Source organism: Manis pentadactyla, chromosome 3, assembly GCF_030020395.1.
Source record: "Manis pentadactyla isolate mManPen7 chromosome 3, mManPen7.hap1, whole genome shotgun sequence".
Lineage (NCBI taxonomy): Eukaryota > Metazoa > Chordata > Mammalia > Pholidota > Manidae > Manis > Manis pentadactyla.
Genome location: NC_080021.1, coordinates 140450388 through 140466351, shown reverse-complemented (window position 1 = coordinate 140466351; position 15964 = coordinate 140450388). Strand labels below are relative to the sequence as shown.

Below are 15964 nucleotides of genomic sequence, written 5' to 3'. Positions count from 1 at the left end.
GGAAAATTTTCTTATTAAGGAGTGAAAAATTGTAAGTAGAGTAGAGAACATAAAAGAATTTCATTCAGCCAGGAAAGCACTCCTACCAAGTTCCTGTCTTTGAGAATTCCTAGGTACTTCTTACTGAGTGAGGAAAAAGAGAATTGGCTTATAAATATTAGAAATTACTTGAGAAAGTCTGTGTACCTTCATTCCCCAAACTTGACTTTTGTGTTTGATTCTGAATATCATTCAATTCAGCAAAAGAACAAACAGAGTCTGGCTTTTCAATCCATGAGTGACTTCGATGTCTAGAAAAAAAAGATCATGATCAAAGATTATTAGTATTTTCTAATCTGCCCTCAAATTAGCTTCAAAAAAGTGATGGTAATGTTAAAAAATTATTAGTTGTATAAGACAAACAGTATTTTACTAATATTCCTCAAAATAAAAGGATTCCCTCCCAATGTTGGACCCAGTGGAAAATTTATCATGTTTGTTGCCACTGTGAGAACAGAATCAAGGATTCCAAAAATATTCTCTCTGAAAATTAAAATCCAACAACTATAGAAGCTCTAAAAGCAAAGTTGTTTTTCAATTGTAAGACTGATGACTTCTGTTCAAACACTGGTTTCATAGCATATTAGTTGATAGTACAATTAGCAAAAACTACCTACTTGTATTAAATGGAAAAGATACTTTAATAAAAAAAACCCTACATCTGTATACATTTTCTCCATCATACAATGATGTTTATGAAATCAGTCCACATACCTAATTTCAGATTTCTCTTCGCCTTCTGATTCTTCATCATCATCATTGCTATCAGAAAATTGGCAATGGAGGACTTCATCTTGTTCTTCTATGTGACCCAGCAGCATCTGAGTTCGTGTTCGAAATCCAGCAACTACTTGATCCAGAGAATGTACAGAAGGACTTGTGTAGACCTTACATTCCCCCACCCAAAAACAACAAAAGTGATTTCTTTTAAATGTCTATTTTTATCCTGTTACTCAAATGTTTTTTAAGAGGTGATTAGGTAGGTACTCTTAAAATAACCCATCACTAAAAATACACATCCCCCAAAAAAGTAAAAATTCATTTCACAGTATTATTGAATCCCATGGACACATATTTCTTTCAGAATCTACACAGCTCCTCTTCTAGAAAACTCTTCTATCCTCAATTATAGCTTCATGGAAAGTAGCATTTAAAAATGAAACCAAAGAGAGGCATGAGTGGCAACATCATAGCTCTTACACGCAGCACTCCCCAGCAAATGTGAAGCCCATATGTAGTGTACTGCAAGGCAACTGTTTCCCTCCCCAGAGTATTCCCAGGTCTGAACACCTGGAGAACTGTGGTGCTGCTGTGAAGGATCTGCATTCTCCTCTAATCCAAATACCACATGAAGAAATTCAGAGCCATTGCCGCTTCCTCTGCCAAAGCAAAGTATTCCCAATTTGGAAATCCAAATGTATTTATTAACACTTTACATGAGTGTTTAGGGATAGCTCAATTAATGTGCTAAGTAACATACTTAATATGTATCATACAATAAGTTGACTTTCATGGGCTAGCCTGGGAACTTTCTATATTATAACATGCTTCAATTGGCAATACACCTTAAGTTCTCAAAAAATAACCTTGGAAAACAACAAGAATAAATTAGGAATTGCCTCTGTACTTTTATTCTAGTTTCCATTACCAAATATTTCCTTTCTCACCACTTCTCTGTAACAAAATCTCAGGGTAATTTCTCAAAAAGGTAAATAATAAAATCTTAAAAGGGACATTCAATTTATTAATATAAATCATTGTAAGCTATTAAAATTATAACACATAGTGGAATGTGTTTATCACATGGTGTTCAAGATTCAAGTGACATAGGTCCCTAACACCCCCCTCCCAGATAAGTACTCCAAACTGATACAGAAGATATCTTAATATCTGATTTTGGGCTCCACTGTTGGTCACCCAATAAAATCATCTGTCACATCAGAACCATAAAAGATGGGCAATAAAAGTGTTTAGGTCGCCTCCCAATTCTGGGGTCTGGGGGATGGGGAGTGTAATTATTTACAATTGTTCACAATTCAGGATGTATTTATCTAACAAGCACAATGTACTCAGCATGGCCATTTTGCCCTATAACTAACAGGCATCAAGGGTTCTCTTTATCGGGGGGATGGGAATTATTTCAGGAGCAAATAAAGCTACTAGTTCTAGTCAAACTTTGTTCTCTGGGATTGTAATTTGCTTTTAAATTCTGAGAAAACCAAATGATCCACCTTAATAATGAACACCACATAAGTTCTGCCATAATTAATAAGTATATTAGCACATTAATTCTTTAACAGTTATTCCACTCAACCCAATGAATGGTTCTTTGTCCCTTCCTGGCTCCTTCCTACCTAGGCATTGAGTCCTGATTCCCGGTGGTTGCTTTTGCATTCCATAGTTCCCCTCTAGGGATATCTTAGCATTTTCAATCATACTCCCATACAGTACTGACCACAGTATGAGCATCAAATAAGGGGATTAGTAATCCAGATAACTGAGGTGAATGCAACTAGAAGCCAATTTCTTTATTCTAACCATCTTTCCTAGAAGTACATAGCCACAGGGATAGACAGAACTTTAGATTTCAACTCTTCATCCCATGTCACTCTCCTCTGTAAGACTGCAAATTATCATTTCACCTCTGCTAACACACATTTCCTGTAGGGGCCTTCCAAGCTCTGAGGCCCCTCACAGCATCTTTGACAGTTCTCACTAGTAAGTCCTTCTTTTTATTCCCTTAGTACATCTCATTGGTCCAAGTTCCAGAGACAAAATCTCATAATGATAAGCCTTCAAATATTTGAAATCAGTCATGTCTCCTCTGACTCAGATTAAATCTAGAGTTACTTCAGATTTTCCCCAAAGTCCTTTGGCAACTTGATTGTCTTCTGAAAATCATCTAAGTTGCCTTAAAGTGTTGTACCCAGACCTGAATGTAATATCCTAAATTGCCATAGAGTAAGATAATCTCCTCACACTGGGGATACATTTGGATGCAGTTGATTTTGTCTCATTGACATGAGCTACCACTTTGCTTAACTCCTTCACCATCACCGGTAACTCTCACATATTTAACGTTGTTGTTTCAGTTGAGAATTACGCAAAGGTTTGTGAGATGAATTCTGTCATTTTGATATTGTGAACTTGGTGTGTTCTGCTGGAATGAGTTGCTTAGCAAGCAAAGGAACCTGGACCAAACTTGGGAGACACATCTTCTCTGTGTTCTGCTGTGTTCACTGTTCACCATGAATAACTATGTAAGCAAAGAATAAAAAAACAAAACAAAAAATTTTTGTAAGAAAAAAAAGGCCCTGAGAGGATTAACGATAGTGGCATGAGAGGTGAGACAGAGGCCTCCTCCAAAAATCACATATAATATGAAAATGTAATTAATACAACTAATCCTGAAAGAGCAAAAGGAAAGAAGGCTGCACCAGACTGCATACACATGGAGAAAAGAACAGACCTCACAGAACAGGGTAACATAGCAAAGTCATAATCTGGTGGGACCCAAGCCATTCCCCCACTCAGGCTCACCAATGGGAGGAAGAGAAACAGAGCGGGGAGGGAGTGTAGGCTTAGGACTGCTGAACACCTAGCTGTGAAGATCTCCTATGGGAGCATGAACCTACATGGCATGGTGGTCTGGTGATTATGGGGTTGGAAAGCTAAGGCAAGTGAAAGACCTGAAGAGACTGAGATTCTAGCTGCTTGTGGAAAACAGGGATCCATATCCAGCTGCGATAGGACAAAAGAAAGGCAGGCAGTCTGAGAGACTTACTAGCAGCAAGAGGGCTGCTAAAGGGCAAGGGTTACACAGAGCTTACTGCTCAGGAGAAAGGTAGACAAAATTGTCTGGGCATACTTGGCCCATCAGGTTGGGAACTTTCAGGAACTTCAGGCTCTCCATCACCCTGGTTAGATACACAGCTCCAAGGCTCCCCACCATAATGTCCAGCCAGCTGCGCCTTCCTCCCAGCCAGCCCATACCTGGCTTGCAAACTGGCAGCTCCTACACTGGCGTCAGACCAGCTAGAAGGAAGCCCTGCCTAAGGCAGCTACAAACGCAAAGCACAGAGGCTTACACCTCTGTGATCAGCCCACTGTTTCTGGCAGGGGAGACAGGCATAGAGCCGGGAAGAAGGAAACAGCTCTTTCCTAACCCAAGGCACCAGCACTGCTCCCCTGTGACCCCCAACATTGCTCCAGAGGCTGAGCAGCTCCAGAGAGTAGAGTTTCTGGGCACTAAAGGGTGCCAGCTACAAATATGAAACATCAAAGTAACCTGGTTCAAACCAAAATCCCAGAAGCACCAGAAAAAGGGGCAAGTGAAACTGAAATCATCAATCTTCCTGAAAGAGATTTCAAAATAAAAATCATAAAACATGCTCATGGAGGTACAGAAAAATATTCAAGTATTCAGGAATGAATTCAGGACAGAGATCCAATCATTGTGGAATACAATGGTGAAATTTAAAAGCAGATTAGATAAGGTAGAGAAGATGATAAATGAAATAGAAATTAGAGAAGAGGAATACAAAGAAGCTGAGGCACAGAGAGAAAAAAGAAACTCTAGGAATGAAAGAATATTGAGAGAACTGTGACCAATCCAAATGGAACAATATTTGCATTACAGGGGTACCAGAAGAAGAAAGATAAACAAGGAACAGAAAGTTTCTTTGAGGAGGTAATTGCTGAATATTTCTCCAATCTGGGCAAGGAGAGTCTCAGGCCATGGAGGTGCACAGATCTCCCGACACTAAGGACCCAAGGAAGACAACACCAAGACAAATAATAATTAAAATGGCAAAGATCAAGGATAAGGACAAACTATTAAAAGCAGCCAGAGAAAGAAAAAAGATCACACAGAAAGGAAAACCCATCAGGCTATCATCAGACTTCACAGCAGAAACGTTATAGGCCACAAAGGAGTGGCATGATATATTTAATGCAATGAAGCAGAAGGGCCTTGAACCAAGAATATCTGGCAAGATTATAATTTAAATTTGAAGGAGGGATTAAACCATTTTCAGATAGGCAAAAGCTGAGAATTTACCTCCCACAAACCGTCTCTACAGTGTATTTTGGAGGGACTGCCATACATGGAAGTGACTCTAAGGCTAAATAGCTCTTACCAGGGGAAATAAAACCACAGTAAAGAGAGTAGAACAATTAATTACCAAGCTGATGCAAAATCAAATCAACTATCCCTGAAGTCAATCAAGGGATAGACAAAGAGTACAGAATATGATACCTAAGATATAAAGAAAGGAGGAGAAAGAAAAAGGAGGGGAAAACAAGGACCATTGGGTTGTGTTTGTAATAGCATACTAAATTTGTTAAATTAGACTGCTAGATAGTAAGGGAATTACCATTGAAACTCTGGTCACCACGAATCTAAAGCCTGCAATGGCAATAAGTACATACCTATTGATAATCACCCTAAATGTAAATGGTCTGAATGAACCAATCAAAAGACATAGTCACTGAATGGATAAAAAACAAGACCCAGCTCTATGCTGCCTACAAGAGACTCACATCAAACCCAAAGACATAAACAGACTGAAAGTAAAGGGATGGAAAAAGATATTTCATGCAACTAATTGGGAGAAAAAACCCGGAGTTGCAGTACTTGTATTAGATAAAATAGACTTCAATACAAAGAAAGTCACAAGAGACAAAGAAGGATATTACATAATAATAAAGGGCTAAGTCCAACAAGAGGATATAACTATGATAAATATCAATGCACCCAACACAGGATCACCTACGTACATGAAACAAATACTACCAGAATTAAAGGGGAAAATAGAAACAATGCATTCATTTCAGGGACTTCAACACAGCACTCACTCCAAGGACAGATCCACAAGACAGAAAATAAGTAAGGAGACAGAGGCACTGAACAACATACCAGAAAAGATGGACCTAACAGACATCTATAGAACTCTACATTCAAAAGCAACAGGATAGACATTCTTCTCAAGTGTACATGGAACATTCTCCAGAATAGACCACATACTAGGCCACAAAAAGAGCCTCAGTAAATTAAAAAAGATTGAAAATCTACCAACCAACTTCTCAGACCACAAAGGTACAAAACCAGAAATAAATTGTACAAAGAAAACAAAAAGGCTCACAAACACATGGAGGCTTAACAGCATGCTCCTAAATAATCAATGGATCAATGACCAAATTAAAATAGAGATCAAGCAATATATGGAAACAAATGACAACAACAACACAAAGCCCCAACTTTTGTGGGACACAGCAAAAGCAGTCTTAAGAGGAAAGTATATAGCAATCCAGGCATATATAAAGAAGGAAGAACAATCCCAAATGAATAGTCTAACGTCACAATTATCGAAATTGGAAAAAGAAGAACAAATGAGCTCTAAATTCAGCAGAAGGAGGGACATAATAAAGATCAGAGAAGAAATAAATAAAATTGAGAAGAATAAAACAATAGAAAAAATCAATGAAACCAAGAGCTGGTTCTTCGAGAAAATAAACAAAATAGATAAGCCTCTAGCCAATCTTATCAAGAGAAAAAGAGAATCCACACACATCAACAGAATCAGAAACGAGAAAGGAAAAATCACATCGGACCCCACAGAAATACAAAGAATTACTAGAGAATACTATGAAAACCTATATGCTAACAAATTGGAAAACCGAAAAGAAATGGACAACTTCCTAGAAAAATACAACCTTCCAAGACTGACCAAGGAAGAAACAGAAAATCTAAACAAACCAATTACCAGCAAAGAAATTGGACCAGTAATCAAAAAACTACCCAAGAACAAAACCTCTGGACCAGTTGGATTTACCTTGGAATTTTATCAAACATACAGAGGTGACATAATACCCATTCTCCTTAAAGTTTTCCAAAAAATAGAAGAGGAGGGAATACTCACAAACTCATTCTACGAAGCCAACACCACCCTAATACCAAAACCAGGCAAAGACCCCACCAAAAAAGAAAATTACAGACCAATATTGCTGATGAATGTAGATACAAAAATACTCAACAAAATATTAGCAAACCAAGTTCAAAAATACATCAAATGGATCATACACCATGACCAACTGGGATTCATCCCAGGGATGCAAGGATGGTACAACATTCGAAAACCCATCAACATCATCCACCACATAAATAAAAAGAAGGACAAAAACCACATGATCATCTCCATAGATGCTGAAAAAACATTCCACAAAATTCAACATCCATTCATGATAAAAACTCTCAGCAAAATGGGCATAGAGGAAAAGCACTTCAGCATAATAAAGGCCATATATGATAAACCCACAGCTAACATGATACTGAATAGCGAGAAGCTGAAAGCTTTTCCTCTGAGATCGGGTACAAGACTGGGATGCCCACTCTCCCCACTGTTATTCAACACAGTACTGGTGGTCTTAGCCATGGAATTAGACAAAACAAAGAAATACAAGGAATCCAGATGGGTAAAGAAGAAGTTAAACTGTCACTATTTGCAGATGATACTATGCATAAAAAACCCTAAAGACTCCATTCTAAAACTACCAGAACTAATATCAGAATTCAGCAAAGTTGCAGGGTACAGAATTAACACACAGAAATCTGTGGCTTTCCTATACACTAACAATGAACTAATAGAAAGAGAAATCAGGAAAACAATTCCATTCACAATAGCATAAAAAAAAAACCTAGGTATAAATATAACCAAGGAAATGAAAGACCTATACCCTGAAAACTATAAGACACTCTTAAGAGAAATTAAAGAAGACACTAACAAATGAAAACTCATCCCATGCTCCTGGCTAGGAAGAATTAATATCATCAAAATGGCCATCCTGCCCAAAGCAATATACAGATTTGATGCAATCCCAATCAAATTACCAACAGCATTCTTCAACAAACTGGAATGAATAGTTCTAAAATTCATATAGAACCACCAAAGACCCTGAATAGCCAAAGCAATCCTGAGAAGGAAGAATAAAGTGGGGGGATCTCGCTCCCCAACTTCAAGCTCAACTACAAAGCCACAGTAATCAAGACAATTTGGTACTGGCACAAGAACAGAGCCACAGACCAGTGGAACAGAACAGAGACTCCAAACATTAACCCAAACATATATGGCCAATTAATATTTGATAAAGGAGCCATGGACATACAATGGCGAAATGACAGTCTCTTCAACAGATGGTGCTGGCAAAACTGGACAGCTACACATAAGAGAATGAAACTGGATCACTGTCTACCCCCATACACAAAAGCAAATTCAAAATGGATCAAAGACCTGAATGTAAGACATGAAACCATAAAACTCTTAGAAAAAAACATAGGTAAAAATCTACTGGACATTAAAATAAGCGACTTCTTCATGAACATGTCTCCCCGGGCAAGGGAAACAAAAGCAAAAATGAACAAACAGGACTATATCAAGCTGAAAATCTTCTGTACAGCAAAGGACACCACCAATAAAACAAAAGGTATCCTACAGTATGGGAGAATAGATTCATAAATGACAGATCCGATAAAGGGCTGATAAAGAGCTAACACACCTCAACAAACAAAAAGCAAACAATCCAATTTAAAAATGGACAGAGGAGCTGAATAGACAGTTCTCTAAAGAAGAAATTCAGATGGCCAACAGACACAGGAAAAGATGCTCCACATCGCTAATCATCAGAGAAATGCAAATTAAAACCACAATGAGATATCACCTAACACTAGGTAGGATGGCCAACATCCAAAAGACAAAGAACAACAAATGTTGGAGAGGTTGTGGAGAAAAGGGAACCCTCCTACACTGCTGGTGGGAATGTAAATTAGTGCAACCATTGTGGAAAGCAGTATGGAGGTTCCTCAAAATAGAAATACCATTTGACCCAGGAATCCCACTTCTAGGAATTTACCCTAAGAATACAGCAGCCCAGTTTGAAAAAGACAGGTGCACCCCTATGTTTATCACAGCACTATTTACAGTAGCCAAGAAATGGAAGCAACCTAAGTGTCCATCAGTAGATGAATGGATAAAGAAGAAGTGGTATATATACACAATGGAATATTTTTCAGCCACAAGAAGAAAACAAATCCTACCATTTGCAACAACATGGATGGAGCTAGAGGGTATTATGATCAGTGGAATAAGCCAGGCAGAGAGAGACAAGTACCAAATGATTTCATTCATATGTGGACTATAAGAACAAAGAAAAACTGAAGGAACAAAACAGCAGCACAATCACAGAACCCAAGAATGGACTAACAGTTACCAAAGGGAAAGGGACTGAGGAGGATGGGTGGGAAGGGATGGATAAGGGTGGGGAAAAAGAAAGAGGGCATTACGATCAGCATGTATAATATGGGGGGGGCACGGGGAGGGCTGTGCAACACAGAGAAGACAAGTAGTGATTCTACAGCATCTTACTACGTTGATGGACACTGACTGTAATGGGGTTTGTGGGGGGCACTTGGTGAAGGGGGAAGCCTAGTAAACATAATGTTCTTCATGTAATTGTAGATTAATGATACCAAAATAAAAATTTTAAAAATGAGAAAAAAAAAGAGCCTCAGTAAATTCAAAAAGACTTAAATTGTACCAACCAGCTTCTCAGGCCACAAATTATGAAACTAGAAATAAATTATGCAAAGAAAATGAAAAAGACCACAAACACATGGAGGCTTAACAACATACTCCTAAATAATCAATGGACCAATGACCAAATAAAAAGAGAGATCAAGCAATATATGGAGACAAACGACAATAATAATTCAACACGGCAAAATCTGTGTGATACAGCGAAGGCCGTATTAGGAAGGAAGTGTATTGCAATACAGGCCTACCTCAGGAAAGAACAACAATCCCATATGAACAATGGAATACTATTCAGCTATAAGAAAGAAACAAATCCTACCACTTGCAACAACATGGATGGAATTGGAGGAGATTATGCTCAGTGAAATAAGCCAGGTGGAGAAAGACAAGTACCAAATGGTTTCCCTCACATGTGGAGTATAACAACAAAGCAAAACTGAAGGAACAAAACAGCAGCAGACACACAGATTCCAAGAAGGGACTAGTGGTTACCAAAGGGGAGGGGTGTGGGAGCGCAGGTGGGGAGAGAGGGAGAAGGGGCTTGAGGGGTATTATGATTGGCACACATGGTGTGGGGGGATCAGGGGTAAGACAGTGTAGCACAGAGAAGGCAAATAGTGACTCTGTGGCATCTTACTACACTGATGGACAGTGACTGCAATGGGGTATGGGGGTGGGGCTTGATAATATGGGGAATATAGTAACCACATTGTTTTTCATGTGAAACCTTCGTAAGAGTGCCTATCAATAATAATTTAATATAAAAAGAAAGAAAGAAAGAAAAAAGAAAAGGAAGGCCCTTCTGTGAGCCCTTCTGTGAGGGTAGTCATCCCATGGACATGTGTTGAGGATGTGTGGCCGGCAGTTTTGGAGTCATCATCTCATGTATATTCTCTGTACACCCCACATATCCCCCCTTATGACAGGTAAGAAACCTGGGGTTCACACAGGTTTACTCATATATCCAGGCCTATACAATAGAGTACAATAGAGCTCGTGTTTGTAACCACACTCGTCTGGATGCAAAAGCCTATGACACCTCTCCTATTTCTTATCCCTTTGCCTGTAATCATCACAGAGACCTCACACAAATCATTTCCTTTCATAAAATGAATAAATAGAAACTGAAGTTCAATAATCTGCTAGACTTTTTCACAGTAGGGATTCCTTGATCATCTTTCAAGAGAAATCTGTCTGCATATATATTTATCACCCACACATATCTTTATAAATAAAAAAAATAAAAACGAAACTTTATACTGATCTTTATGAAGTCTTGCAAATGTCAGTTTGGCAAGGCTGAACATTACATAAAGGTCATTTTGAAAATCATAAGACAGACCAAGTAAGTCAAAATAAATACCCTCTAACCTCATCTCAACTTGGTGTGGTTAAATAAAGAAAAAAAATTCATGAAGCTATCAGACTTAGTCATGTCTCTAGTCAAGACTTAGTGACATCTTAGTTAAGACTCCGTTTAACTAATACCCCTCCATCATGAAAATATGGTTGCAAAGGATGGCTTTCCTCCTTGATGAATGCAGACATTTTCTTTAACTACTCATTCCAAACACAATCATATATTCTCTCATTTATTTTTTATGAAAAAGCAGCATGATCAAAAGAAAGAGTATACATGATAGACCATAAAACTAAACAGTTTGTTGAGCCTGTACAAATAGACTGTGATATTGTATTATATGTAATATTTTTTTAAATCTCAAAATAAGAAAGATTACTGTTTAGACTTTACCTTTCTGGAATCTGATCTTGCTGAAGGATAAATACAATATCCCAAACGTGCATCAAATGGTACTGTATATGGTCTCTTTTCAGGTATCCTGGTATCGGGCCCATCTCCACAAGTTTCTTTAGCTGAAGAAGTCATTGACAGGTTATGTTTTGTTTGTTCTTCACTCAGTTGTTCCACAAGAAGTTGTTGTTCTATTACTTTTTCATTCTTTGTAGAAGAGAGGAGAATTTTAAAAATAGAGGATCTAAGTACATGTGTAAATAATGATTTATTTTTATATGCTGTTCATTGACCAAAATTACAACTACCTTAACAGTACAGAAAAACCTCATTTACCCACAGACTAGTTTTCTGGGGTTTACAAGCATCTTAGACTGCTCTGAATGGTAAGAACACTTGAACAGTTAAGGAGTAACAAACACAGCCTAGAGAATTAAATGCTACCAACACTGATTGTTTGATGTGCCAACCTGAAGCACTCTGATTAGCAGATCTTCACAGAACTTTGAACATACTGAATGAAAACCAAGAAGTAACAAGAGAAGAGAAAGTTGAAAAGTGGAGAAAGAATTGCAAATAGCAGAGGCGGCAGCCTCTGTGGCAGCAAAGGGGACAGAAAAAGTGGAATTACACGTACAGTGAAGTCAGAGTATTCAGTGAAGAAAGCCAAAACGACAAAAAGATAGAAGAAAGATAGGCAACAAAGAGAGCTGAGAGAACAAAGAACTTTGTACATCCAATGCAGAACCAATTATGTACGAGGAATGAGTGTGTGTGTGTGCGTGTGTGTGTGGAGGGGGTAGCTTTCTACATATCTTCTAAAGAAAAACTTTGAAGTATATCCAATCCAGAAAGCTCCAACTTGGATCTTTGTTTTATTAAGCAAAAATTACATAAACAAGAAATTATCAGTCACCTTAATATTTTGCAGGTGCACAACATTCAAATAGGAAAAAATTCCTGAAGTTTCACTTTGTTAATGCAGAACTAAAAAAATGCAACCATAGTAAAGATTCACACATACAGAAATTAAAATATATGACACCAATGCATGTAAGGTGAGGGTATTAAATGGAGTTTTTATACTGGGAAAAGGGTGAAAATACCAATTAATATTAGACTTTATTAAGTCAAGGGTGCATGGTATACTCTCTAGGAATAAGCACTAAAAAGAAGTGAAAGTAGAGGTCCTAGCCACAGCAATCAGACAAAACAAAGAAATACAAGGAATCCAGACTGGTAAAGAAGAAGTCAAACTGTCACTATATGCAGATGACATCATATTGTACATGAAAGACCCTAAAGACTCCACTACAAAACTACTAGAACTAATACTGGAATTCAGCAAAGCAGAAAGAGAAATCAGGAAAATAATTCCATTCACAATTGCATCAAAAAGAATAAAATACCTAGGAATAAACCTAAACAAGGAGGTGAAAGACCTATACCCTGAAAACTACAAGACACTTAAAGAGAAACTAAAGAGGACACTAACAAATGGAAACTCATTCCACGCTCTTGGGTAGGAAGAATTAATATTGTCAAAATGGCCATCCTGCTGAAAGCAATCGACAGATTCAGTGAAATCCCTATCAAAATACCAACAGCATTCTTCAAAGAACTGGAACAAATAGTTCTAAAATTCATATGGAACCACTGAAGACCCCAAATAGCCAAAGCAATCCTGAGAAGGAAAAATAAAGTGGGGGGGAACTCGCTCCCCAACTTCAAGCTCAACTACAAAGTCACAGTAATCAAGACAATTTGGTACTGGCACAAGAACAGACCCACAGACCAGTGGAACAGAACAGAGACTCCAAACATTAACCCAAACATATATGGTCAATTAATATTCAATAAAGGAGCCATGGACATACAATGGGGAAATGACAGTCTCTTCAACAGATGGTGCTGGCAAAACTGGACAGCTACATGTAAGAGAATGAAACTGGATCACTGTCTAACCCCATAAAAGTAAATTCAAAATGGATCAAAGATCTGAATGTAAGTCATGAAACCATAAAACTCTTAGAAAAAAAAATAGGCAAAAATCTATTGGACATAAACATGAGCGAATTCTTCATGAACATATCTCCCCGGGCAAGGGAAACAAAAGCAAAAATGAACAAGTGGGACAATATCAAGCTGAAATGCTTCTGTACAGCAAAGGACACCACCAATAGAACAAAAAGGCAGCCTACAGTATGGGAGAATATATTCATAAATGACAGATCTGATAAAGGGTTGAAATCCAAAATACACAAAGAGCTCACACACCTCAACCAACAAAAAGCAAATAATCCAATTAAAATATGGGCATAGGAGCTGAACAGACACTTCTCCAAAGAAGAAATTCAGATGGCCAACAGACACAGGAAAAGATGCTCCACATCGCTAATCATCAGAGAAATGCAAATTAAAACCACAATGAGATATCACCTAACACTAGTTAGGATGGCCAACATCCAAAAGACAAACAACAACAAATGTTGGCGAGGTTGTGGAGAAAAGGGAACCCTCCTACACTGCTGGTGGGAATTAGTTCAACCATTGTGGAAAGCAGTATGGAGGTTCCTCAAAAAGCTCAAAATAGAAATACCATTTGACCCAGGAATCCCACTTCTAGGAATTTACCCTAAGAATGCAGCAGCCCAGTTTGAAAAAGACAGATGCACCCCTATGTTTATCACACCACTATTTACAATAGCCAAGAAATGGAAGCAACCTAAGTGTCCATCAGTAGATGAATGGATAAAGAAGAAGTGGTACATATACACAATGGAATATTATTCAGCCACAAGAAGAAAACAAATCCTGCCATTTGCAACAACATGGATGGAGCTAGAGGGTATTATGCTCAGTGAAGTAAGCCAGGCGGAGAGAGACAAGTACCAAATTATTTCACTCATATGTGGAGTATAAGAACAGGGAAAAAACTGAAGGAACAAAACAGCAGCAGAAACACAGAACCCAAGAATGGACTAACAGTTACCAAAGGGAAAGGGACTGGGGAGGATGGGTGGGAAGGGAGGGATAAGGGGGGGGAAAGAAAGGGGACATAACTATTAGCATGTATAATGTGGGGTGGGGGCACGGGAGGGCTGTGCAACACAGAGAAGACAAATAGTGATTCTACAGCCTCTTACTACGCTGAAGGACAGTGACTGTAATGGGGTTTGTGGGGTGGACTTGATGATGGGGGGAATCTAGTTAACATAATGTTCCTCACGTAATTGTAGATTAATGATACAAAATAAATAAATAAATAAAAAATAAGTGAAAGTACAACTTCTGTGCTAGTAAAAATAGAAGTAAAAATAGAAAAATAAAAAATACACAGTGCAAAAGAAGGTAAGAAAGGATGGAAGATAGAACATGGAGCAGGTAGGATAAGAAAAAAGCACAATGTTGGGATTATAACCAAAATATACTAGTAATTATGTTAAACTCATAAATGAAGTAATCCAATTAAAAGATAAGAATTGTCAGAGGATTGTAAAATTATTTAACCTGTTACATACAACACAACCACAATCCACACAGAAAGATTAAAAATAAGACAGAAAAAGAGACACCATGTAAATATTAATCAAAGCTGGTATAGCTATATCAAAGTAGATTTTAAGGCAAAAACTTTTAGAAGAAATAAAATGAGATAAAAAGTGATTTTTTTAAAAAGGTCAATTCACCAGTATGGTCTAACAATTCTTCACTTCTACGTACTTAATAACACAGCTTCAGTATGTATAATGTAAAAACTGTCAGTACTTAATAGAGGTGTAAGACCATTTTAAATCACTGCAGGAGATTTCAACATCATTCTCAGTTACTGATATAACAACCCAAAAAGTGAGTAAAAACATAGATTGGTTAATAGTATTAATAGCATCCAATGATTGCAGAATACACACTTTTCAAGCACATCTGTAGTATCTAAAAAACTGGCCTTGTGCTAAGTCACATAGCAAGTTTCAACACTTTAGGACTGTGGCCCACAATGCAATTAAGCTGAAAATTAATGAAGAAGAAATCTCTCCATTTGTTAGAAATAAAATAGCTACATAACACAGAGATCAAAAAAAGAAATCACAATAAAAATTAGGAAATATTTTGAGATGAATGTGGACTGCAGATAAGCTAAGCTTAAGAGGAAATGTACAGTTGACCCTTGAACAATGCAGGGGTCAGGGGTGCCACCCACATATACCTTTTGCTTCCCAAAAAACTTAACTACTAAACTAGGTCACTATGGACCAGAAGCCTTACAGATAACATAAACAGTAGTTTAGTACATACTTTGTATGTGACACGTATTATATACTATTCCTTATAATAAAGTAACTCAAGAAAATGCTTTTTCAAATTGTCAGAAGTCTTCAAAAAATTTTCCAATATATTTACTGAAAAAAATCTGCATGTAGTGGAACCACACAGTCCAAACCTGTGATGTTCAAGAGTCAACTGTATAACTTTAAGTGAATTTATTATAAAAGAAGGCTAAAAATCAATGGACTAATAAGCATCCACCTAAAGAATTTAAAAAGATAGCATAAAATCTCCCCACCAAAAAAAAACAAACAGAAAA

At 37.6% G+C, this 15964-nt stretch overlaps 1 protein-coding gene across 10 annotated transcripts in view; it reads right to left on the bottom strand.

The window, feature by feature from the left end:
• The window catches only part of KIF27 (kinesin family member 27), a 147889-nt gene that overhangs the window by 95315 nt on the left and 36610 nt on the right, over positions 1-15964 (bottom strand). For 9 of the 10 annotated variants that reach the window (XM_057498536.1, XM_057498539.1, XM_057498537.1 and 6 more), the window contains 3 exons: positions 11380-11586; positions 754-926; positions 187-290 (listed from right to left, as the gene is read on the bottom strand). In XM_057498536.1, the coding sequence (XP_057354519.1) occupies positions 187-290; positions 754-926; positions 11380-11586 (484 nt within the window). The remainder of the gene's footprint in view (positions 1-186; positions 291-753; positions 927-11379; positions 11587-15964) is intronic. The other variant, XM_057498538.1, reaches the window with a different exon arrangement.